This window comes from Megalobrama amblycephala, linkage group LG17 (assembly GCF_018812025.1).
Source record: "Megalobrama amblycephala isolate DHTTF-2021 linkage group LG17, ASM1881202v1, whole genome shotgun sequence".
Taxonomy (NCBI): Eukaryota; Metazoa; Chordata; class Actinopteri; order Cypriniformes; family Xenocyprididae; genus Megalobrama; species Megalobrama amblycephala.
Window position 1 is genome coordinate 42,554,990 of NC_063060.1, and position 10,159 is coordinate 42,565,148.

General features: G+C 35.2%; 1 protein-coding gene across 2 annotated transcripts; it reads right to left on the reverse strand.

Moving 5' to 3' along the window:
* Window positions 1-279: 279 nt before the first annotated feature.
* LOC125250334 (retinol-binding protein 1-like) lies at window positions 280-9,162 on the reverse strand. Of its 2 annotated transcripts, XR_007180764.1 has the most exons (5): window positions 8,685-9,162; window positions 6,267-6,445; window positions 4,276-4,377; window positions 875-982; window positions 280-735 (listed from the first exon to the last, which is right to left on the reverse strand). XR_007180764.1 is itself a non-coding variant. In XM_048162864.1 (4 exons), the coding sequence occupies exons 1-4, from the start codon at window positions 8,755-8,757 to the stop codon at window positions 932-934; spliced, it is 405 nt and encodes a 134-aa protein (XP_048018821.1). In that variant the 5' UTR covers window positions 8,758-9,157; the 3' UTR covers window positions 280-931. The 2 variants fall into 2 exon arrangements, 1 of the variants encoding a protein (XP_048018821.1); XM_048162864.1 differs by having other exon boundaries at window positions 280-982; window positions 8,685-9,157.
* Between the last annotated feature and the right edge of the window lie 997 nt (window positions 9,163-10,159).

Consider the following 10,159-nt stretch of genomic DNA (forward strand, 5'->3'; position numbering starts at 1 on the left):
GACACCTGGCAGGAAGCTGTTGATAGACTCTGGGCCAAATTTGGAAAATGAATGTCTGCAGACTTTACTGGTCGGCGGTCTATAGTTATCAACACACTGCCAATTATATGCTGTTCGTTTTCTTGTTAAGTGGATGTAAGTATGCTGCTTTGTTCACTTAATATTCATGTAGTACTTCAGAACCAGTGAAGCATATCTCAGCAATAATGAAAAGTGAACATGCCAACCTGGATTTTTTTTTAAAATACACACAAAACCGGCAGCGATATTGAATTTACATTCCTGCTGGTATGGCTTTATTAAACTAGTGCTTTGATAAAAAGTTCAAGCAAACACATTAAGACGCATATGAAGAGCAAAAGCAATGCATTTATGTATTCTTTTGTGTGCACAGTCACAGAAGCATGATGGGAAGGAAAGCAAAACCCTGCCATGCTCAGAACCCAAGAGACCGGCAGGCTCTTCAATCAGAGCGACAGCATCCGGGCGGCACTCAGACTCGTCACATCATTTTTCCTTCAGCACATCCTCTCTGGAGTCTCATTACTTTTGTACACAGAAGCTCCCAATCTGAGGACCGTTCTTGTTGCGTCCCAGACAATATCCTGACGCACCTGTTGTTTGATGGTTCACTTGCAGAGCAACTTGTCCCAGTGTTCTCTACACCACTAATGTAAATAACATCTAAACGACGAGCGGCGGCACCTAAGAAGGAAAGTCGCTGGAGATCTTCCTCTGTGAGGATCAGAACAAACAAGCACTTATAGATTGTGACAGACTATCACAGATGGTGTTTGTCTGGTTTCACAATAGCACAGATGATGGTGCACAGAGACAGACAGATAGATAGATGGAGAGATGCTAGAAAATGTACTTTAAAGTGTTGGGTTTTCCTGGATCTCTTGCGTTAGTTTACAATGTCGGTACAGGTTTAAGCCTTTTTGAAGACCTGTTTACTCACAACCCCAGCGGCTCGCAGCTCCTGCAAGCAAAGAAAACATGCTTAAAGGGAAAGTTGACCTAATTATCAAAATTCTGTCATCATTTAATCACCTTCATGTCATTCCAAACCAGCATGACTTTCTTTTCTCCTTGGAACGAGAAAGATATTTTGAAGTATGTCTACAATGAAAGTCAGTGAGGTTTAAAACAACAATGGACCCTACTGACTTTCATTGTATGGACAAAAAAACAACAACACAGACATTTTTCTCAAAATATCTTAAATCATGTAGTTTTTTTTGTTTTGCTACAGGGTCATTCTGTCAACTCAACCAGAGGTCCTCAGATTTTTGATTTTGTTCATATTTTCCTGTAGAAAGACAAACATAAATAGTGATGAAAGCCAAAATATTAAATGTATATTTAGATGTATATTTACTCAGTGATTCACCATTTTGTAGAGGGGGGGTTAAATTTGATTTGGAGCCAAATTAGAGGGGTGTAAAAATGACTTTCAGAAAGATTGCAGCATCATTATTTTAGTTTTACACAGAGATTGGTAGGTCTGTTAGTGAAATCTGTTGACTTTAGCAGTCTTTGTTGCATTATATACCAATGGTGACAGTTCAAAAAGGCAAAAAACATCTATTGTGTTTTTTTTTTTGCCTAAAGTTTGCTTGCCTGTAACTCAAGAATTCTTTTAGATTCTAGTTCTTAACAAACTTTCCTTTAGGTATCTTCATTTTAAAGGCCCTTGATGGTTCAATCCCAGAGATATGGAGGGCCTTTAAAGGGTTAGTTCACCCAAAAATGAAATTTCTGTCATTAATTACTCACCCTCATGTCGTTCCACACCCGTAAGACCTTCATTCATCTTCAGAACACAAATTAAGATGATATATTCAGTGAGGCCTCCATTGCCAGCAAGATAATTAACACTTTCAGATGTCCAGAAAGCTACTAAAGACATATTTAAAACAGTTCATGTGACTACAGTGGTTCAACCTTAATGTTATGAAGCGACGAGAATACTTTTTATGCACCAAAAAAATGACTTTATTCAACAATATCTAGTGATGGGTGATTTCAAAACACTGCTTCATGAAGCTTTACGAATCTTTTGTTTCAAATCAGTGGTTCGGAGTGCCAAAGTCACGTGATTTCAGTAAACAAGGCTTCATTATGTCATAAGTGTTTCTAAATTTCAATAGTTCACGTGACTTTGGCAGTTTGATACGCACTCCAAACCACTGATTCAAAATAAAAGATTCGTAAAGCTTCATGAAGCAGTGTTTTGAAATCGCCCATCACTAGATATTGTTGAATAAAGTTGTTTTTTTGTTGCACAAAAAGTATTCTCGTCGCTTCATAACATTAAGGTTGAACCACTGTAGTCACATGAACTGTTTTAACCCTTAAATGCATACCTCGGGTCTTTAGTGACCCGGGACGTCATTCACTACCCTCCTCCTCGTTCATTTTTTAAAGTTAGACATCAACCTTCTTGGTATTTCTCAATCAATTCATTATAAAGAATATAACAAGAAAAAATCATAAAATTATAAAATAATGCCTATTTTTGTATTCATTTTTTGTAAAAATTGTATAGGGTCGCTAACGACCCGAGGTGTGTATAAGTGTATGTATATTTTTTTCTGCACAACAATAATTGAATCTTAAATGATGGAATAAGTGCAATTCACCTTTATTCCACAAGGTGGCAATGTCTGATACACAATGCTGAAGTGACGACTCATTCAGACAGAAAACGAAATAATAAGAAAAACATGAAATGGCTCAGCGATTTACTGCAGAGCAAGTACTGAAGGCAATCAAATATGACTGTAACTGTTACTGGATGGATCTGGTGAAGCTGTTAGCGATCGAAATATTGATTTTGAAGATGTTGAAAATTATATAGTTTTGAGAATACGTTTGAGATCGCGAATGGGCTCATATTCGTGACCTCAAACATAAAACTAGCCTATTATTTGCTGAATTTACTGGGAAATGAGCTCTGACGAGCACAGTTATAATGGCATAAAACATCTGCTCAAACGGAGCCCTTTCAAGCTCCAAAAGGTAAAATAATATGATTTATTTTATTCTTCTGTAATTGTTACTCTATTATCAGAAGAGTTTTATATTATAGCGACAGGAAGAGATCCATCCGTGTTAGATAATATGTAATAATGATTGGCGAAACAGTCATGCATTTAAGGGTTAAATATGTCTTTAGTAGCTTTCTGGGCATTGAAAGTATTAATTATCTTACTTTCAATGGAGCCTCAATGAGACACAAAAAATATCTTAATTTGTGTTCTAAAGATGAATCTTAAGGGTTTGGATGACATTAGGCTGAGTAATAAATTACATCATTTTCATTTTTGGGTGAACTAACCATTTAAAAAATGAAGACACCAAGAGGAAAGTTTGTTAAGAACTAGAATGTAAAAGGATGTACACAAGAAGTACTTTTGCCATTTTTGAACGGTCACCATTGGCATGTAATGCATCAAAGATTGCTAAAGTCAACAGATTTCACTAACAGACCTACCAATCTCTGTGTAAAAATAAAATATTGATGCTGCAATCTTTCTAAAGTCATTTTTTCACCCCTCTAATTTGGCTCCAAATCTCAGGTGAAAATTGTCATTTTGACCCCCTCTACAAAATAGTGGATTTCTCAGTAAATATACATCTGTGACATTTAATATTTGGGCTTTCATCACTATTTATGTTTGTCTTTCTACAGAAAAAAATATGAACAAAATCAAAAATTTGAGCCGGGGAAGTTTCTGAAATTTGGTTTATTTGACACGGATTGACCCTATAATTAACATGGTCCATGTTCCCTAACAGTGCTCTTTTTTTAGCACAACACAACAATGTATAATTTACAACCAGATGGTGTCAGCAATGTCCAGTTCTTTGGTAATGCTACAGTCAGAAACGAGGTTTGGTTTATTATTCATGATCAAACGCACAGCTGAAGCCAAACATCTGTTGTTATTACCTCCACCCATCACATCCCCATCAACTTCATTTAAAAATCCTATCAAATCATAATGATGGTGTTTGACGCCCATTAGAATTATTTAAACCAAGTTCAAATGTATTAAAATAATCAGTCTGTCAGTGTTGTGGCTTTTCATGTGCGTCAAGTTTTGAGATTTGACAATAGCTCTAGGGTGAACTAACAATTTCTGAGATGCTGAACTGCATATGCTTCCGGCTGTTTCTGATATTATACTAGATGTATGCGAAACTATCATACCAGATAGGGAATACCATCAAGGACGTTAGAAATGAAATGCATGAGAAGTGGCTTACCAAGTGAAGTTCATCTCCCTCAATCCAGTGTGTCCATCCCCTCCCCTCGATCTCTCCTCTCTGCACACACACCAGTTTATCTCCATCCCAGGTGATGGTGGTCTATAACGCATAACAGAGAAGTTGGGTTATTTTTAACTTTCACAGTTAGACAAGGACTGCAAAGAAACACAGGGAAGCAGAAGAGATTTTGCAAGAGCAGTTGGAGGAGAAGAGCACATCTATACTTTGTCGGCACAAAGAGAAAATTAAATTTGACCCAGGTTTGCAAAAGTGTTTGCACCGCAATTACACGCCGCACAAAGAGAAGTATGTTGAAAATGCCCGTTCCTCTGCCTGCTTTCAGAGGCTGGAATGAAATAACACAATGCCTGGCACTGTGTGGACTGAATGAGGCGAGTGATTTTTGTTCAGAGCAAACCGGGTCACAACATCTTTACTAAACGCTGCGTTTCAAGTGTTTTCTATTGACTGCAACTCAAGGAAAAACTTCACAGGTCTTTTTTGAGTTATATCAGAACATGAACAATGTTCAGATTTCATAGAGTTCACCTCCAGTGCAGCACAACTAACAAATTGCTCATGCAATAGAAACTATAACAAAACTATAATAAAGAATACTCTGCATATGTTTATGGCTTTAGTGGTTAAGCAGGGACCAGATTTATCTCTTTATCTCTGCAACGGAGCAGGTCTTAGATATAGCAAGTCTCTCCAAATGAAAGGAAAAGTGAGAGGAAAATGAAAGGAACGAGAGTAACACTTCTTATTAGATTAAAGAGCCAATTATTGCTCTCATTTCACACTTTCCCCTTTTCTCATTAGTTGAGATTGTGAACTGTAAATGACAAGCACAGTTAGTGATTTTCAAGGGCAACGCAATCATACAAATGGAGAATTATTACTTATACTGGAATGTTATAAGATTTTTCTGAAAATAGATATAATAAACCATGCAGCCCCATTTATATAAACTAGCTTCTTAAAGGTAAGAAAAACATCAGAAATTCTATGAATGAGAAGATCTTATGAGAAAATTACTTTCAACATCTAGTGTTCTTGCAGTGAATAAGCATCGAGGAAGAATCACATGTGTAATGTTGCAAGTTCATCTCAAGTCAAATAGCAAAGTTTGAAAAATAGCATTAAAGGGTTAGTTCACCCAAAAATGAAATTTCTGTCATTAATTATTCACTCTCATGTCGTTTCACACCTGTAAGACCTTCGTTCATCTTCAGAACACAAATTAAGATATTTTTGATAAAATCAGTTTAAATCAGTTTTGATAAAATCCGAGAGGTTTCTGATCCCCAAGAGAAAGCAGCGTAATTTCCACATTTAAGGCCCAGAAAGCTACTAAAGACATTGTCTGTGTGACTGCAGTGCTTCAAACTTAATGTTATGAAGTGACGAGAATACTTGTTGTGCGCCAAAAACAAAACAAAAATAATGCCTTTATTCAACAGTTTCTTCTCTTCCCTGTCAGTCTCCTACGCTGTTTACGTTCATCGCTTTTAGGTTCTACATCAGAACGCCGACTCATTATTGGCTGACGCTGATCACGTGAGCAGCATGAGGCATGCATGTGATGCCGGCCAATAATAAGCCAGCGTTCTGACGTAGAACCTGGAAGTGCTGAACGTAAACAGCGTAGGAGACTGACAGGGAAGAGAAGAAACTGTTGAATAAAGGCATTATTTTTGTTTTGATTTTGTGAACAAAAGTATTCTTGTCGCTTCATAACATTAAGGTTGAACCACTGCAGTCTATTTTAACGATGTTTTTGCTACCTTTCTGGACCATGAATGTGGTCATTTCATTACTTTCTCTTGTGAATCAGAAACCTCTCGGATTTCATCAAAAATATCTTAATTTGTGTTCTGAAGATGAACGAGGTCTTACGGGTGTGGAACGACGTAATTAATGACAGAAATTTCATTTTTGGGTGAACTAACCCTTTAAAGTTCTTTAAGCCTCCAAGGTTTGCTCACCATACATTTCCTGTCGTCCACTCCACTCAGATCCTCCTCAAACTCCTGACCAACCACAAAGTCCATGTTGTAGTTCTTGAATGTGCTGAGAGTCTTGATGATGAAGTGATCTCCGTTCTGAGTGATGTCTTTATCAGGTTTCAGCAAGGTGGCAATCTTTCTAATAGCTACATTTACATCTGGAAAAGAAAATTATACCCCATGAGAAAATGTGGATTTCCCAGGATACACTTATAAAAAGGTACTCCGGCTTTAGCATAGTACAGTGATGGTTTCAGATGGAAATAACATTGTATTTCAACTGAATGATTACCAGAGACATAAACCATATTTACATGGTAATCTGAGGAATACAACGGTTTGTGTCCAAAACCGTTTTGCAACATTTTTCTTAGTGTAATCAACAACATCTAAAGGAGAAAATGACAAAAGTAGTAGAAAACTGCCGTTTCGTTTCCCTTACAACAACAATTTCCCATGATAACTAACTGTAACAACCTGCGAAAATAAGTCTATCACATTAAAACTACACAGCATCGTGCTGAACTAATGTCCACAGATTTTTCTCACTATAATAATAATAATAATTATTATTATTATTTGCATCACCAGAATAGTACTAAACTTGTTGACTTTTCTGGTACTTTTGTGCCATCTGAACGATTAGAAAAGGCTTAATGCTGGTCACACTTGCGATCTTCGCAGTCAATAATGACCGCCATAAGAAAAAAGAAAAAAGAGACCATCATGAATGAATGGAGAGCAGGACAAATACGAATATACAGAGCAATTTTTGTGGTAAAATCTACAACAGTGAAGCAGTATTTGATGTTTATATATATGCAAATACAAAACTAAATAATGGTAAAGAATTATGTATGATTATATAATCAACTGGGATAAACAGCCCTATGTATATTTCTCTCAGTGGTAATTAGGGTTGCAAAGGGGCGGAAAGTTTCCAGTAAATTTCTGGAAACTTTCCACGGGAACTTAACCTGGGGAATTTTAGAAATATTACAGTTTGGAAACTTAACAGGAATTTATGAGAATTTATTTGAATTATTTGAAAATTTTAGAAAATTTACATAAATCTATAATATTTATATAAAATATAACATATAAAAACAAATATAAACATTTTGTTTGGTCATAACATGAAATAATAGTTATTTATTTTTCACATTCAATTAATTCTAATTTAGTAAATATGTAAAATAAATATATTTTTATTGCGCCAATTATGTTATTTATTTCAGTGTCACATGATCCTTCAGAAATCATTCTAATATGCTGATTTGATACTCAATTATTATAAATGTTGGAAACAGTTGTGCTGCTTAATATATTTTTGGAACCTGTGATTCTTTTTTCAGGATTCATTGATGAATAAAAGGTTAAAAAGCATTTATTCAAAATATAAATCTTATCTAACAATATAAATCTTTACTATCACTTTTTATCAGTTTAACACATCCTTGCTGAATAAAAGTATTAATTTCTTTCAAAAAAAAAAAAAAGAAAGAAAAAAAAAATCAAACTTTTGAACGGTATATTGTTACAAAAGATTTCTATTTTAAATAAATGCTGTTCTTTAAATTTTTATTCATCAAAGAATCCTGAAAAAAGTATCACAGGTTATAAAATAAATATTAATGTTTCCAACATTGATAATTGAGTATCAAATTAGCAAATTAGTTAGAATGATTTCTGAAGGATCATGTGACACTGAAGACAGGAGTAATGATGCTGAAAATTCAGCTTTGATCACTGGAATAAATTATATTTTAATGTATATCAAAATAGAAAACCATAATTTTAAATTGTAGTTATGTTTCACAATATTACTGTTTTTTTTCTGTATTTTTGATCAAATGTGCATGTTATGGACTGGGGGAATGCACAGTGCAGGGGGCGTGGCCTCAATAGCCCTGCAGTAAGGAATGTGCAGGGTAAAAATTCAACTAAAATTGCATTAAATATGGTTGTTTTAACCAAAATGATGCAATAACTACATTTAAGTACCCTGTTATAGGCTAACCTGCAATTTTGCAAATTCCCTGTTTATTCCCATTAATTCCCATATATTCCAGTTAATTCCCATGGAAAGTTTCCAGCTTTGAAAATTCCCAGAATTTTGCAACCCTAGTGGTAATGCTATGATATTACATATGATTACACATTTCTTTCACCAGATGGTGCCAATCTGCCTTCCATGCATTTTTAAATTACTCTATTAATATTTCTATTACATAATTTAGAGTTGAATATTGTCTAATCCATGAAATCCAATTAAAATACAAAGTTCTAAAGAATAAATATTATTGAAACAAAATTCAGCATTTTCAATTAACCTCTTTTGCGCGTCAGATGTGTTACCCTACCAGAAGGTTAAGGATGTAATGCTGTAAAACTCACCCAGAGCTTTCAGGTACTCTTCAAAGTTCTCGTTGGAGATCATTTTCCAGAAGCCGTTATAATCAGCAGCCATTTCTGATCAACTCTACTGATGGGTTTGTTCAAAGAAGATCTGATTTCGCTGTTCTCCAAATGCTTTTCATCTGAGAGAACGGCTGTTTTTCAAACGGTCATAATCCGACTACTTGTGCATTACATTGTGTTCTGTTGGATACCGTTATGGAAACAGTCTCCCCGCCTCTAGAGTTTGGATCCATCTCGCAGACTTGGACACGATACCACGCCATGTAATTACGTCACATAAACTCTGTGATCAAGAGCTGTGGAGAAGAGCAGTGACCTGGAACACAGCCGGGGCTAGTTGTCACAGGAACGGTATCTCAATAGCTGTTTTTCAGATGGGTTTTAAATGTTATACGTCTAATGAATAAAGTTAATGTCTTTTTGTGCATTATGTGTTTGCAGCTTAATTGTTTTGTTTTCTAATTTTCCAACTTTTACTGAAATGATTATCATCTTTTTAGGCTTCATTGTGACAACTTACCCCATATAATGTGGCAACATGCTAAAAATGTTAACCCTCTACTGCTAAAAAAAAAAAATATATATATATATATATATATATATATATATATATATATATATTCCACATCATTTTTTGGTTAATTTGGGAACATTTTATTGATTCATTTTTTTTTACCCTCTCACCCCAAAATATTTTCAACGTTGCCCTGTGCAACAATGGTACAGAATCATAGAGAAAATTATCAAAATCACAGTTTTTTGTTAAAAAATTTCAAGAAATCATTAAGTAAAAAGGGAAAAACACTTGAAAGACATTGATATATTGAATTTGATGCATGCATAGGTCTGTATCATGTAGTGTGCTATGCCATATAATGTACTTCATGTAATAAGATTTCACTCTATACGAAACTTCAAAAAGCACTTCTTCTCTGCTGTGACATAGTGGTGTATGTTACAATTTTTGCACATCACTTTGGGTGTTCCTGCACACCCAGGAACCCTGCATCTTCCCTTCTTATAATACATTGTGGCCAATGTGAGGTATTGTCCAAAAAAGTACCCCTTATTGCACGTTGCCCTGAGGAAAAACTGAATTTCTGACAAAAGGCTTCTCTACATCTTCATACACACACACACACACATTTTTTATGTACAGCTCGTCATTTTAAATAAGATTACTAAAGCAAATAATCTTGTCTTCTTCTCACACCATGTGCTCCTGTGACCATGTGTCAGAACAGGACGTCCCACCTTTAAATGGTGCTTGATGGTGACTCCCACACCTTACTGGACTGTTCTTTGGTAGGCTACTTTCTCGACCTTTCAAATTGGTTGTAATCATTTAAAGAAAAATTTACTAAACATAGGGCTTAAAAAAAACTTTCCATTGCCTGAGGGCAACGCTGTGCTGTAGAGGGTTAAAAACGCACAAAAATGTTTATTTAATT

What these genes read in the sequence shown, in the direction of transcription:
- LOC125250334 (XM_048162864.1), bottom strand. Translation starts at nt 8,757, where the DNA reads ATGGCTGCTGATTATAACGGCTTCTGGAAAATGATCTCCAACGAGAAC. An exon ending in AGAGTACCTGAAAGCTCTGG is followed by an intron (nt 6,446 to 8,684) that starts GTGAGTTTTACA and finishes TTTCTTTTCCAG; the next exon opens with ATGTAAATGTAGCTATTAGA. An exon ending in AGGGAGATGAACTTCACTTG is followed by an intron (nt 983 to 4,275) that starts GTAAGCCACTTC and finishes CTTTGCTTGCAG; the next exon opens with GAGCTGCGAGCCGCTGGGGT.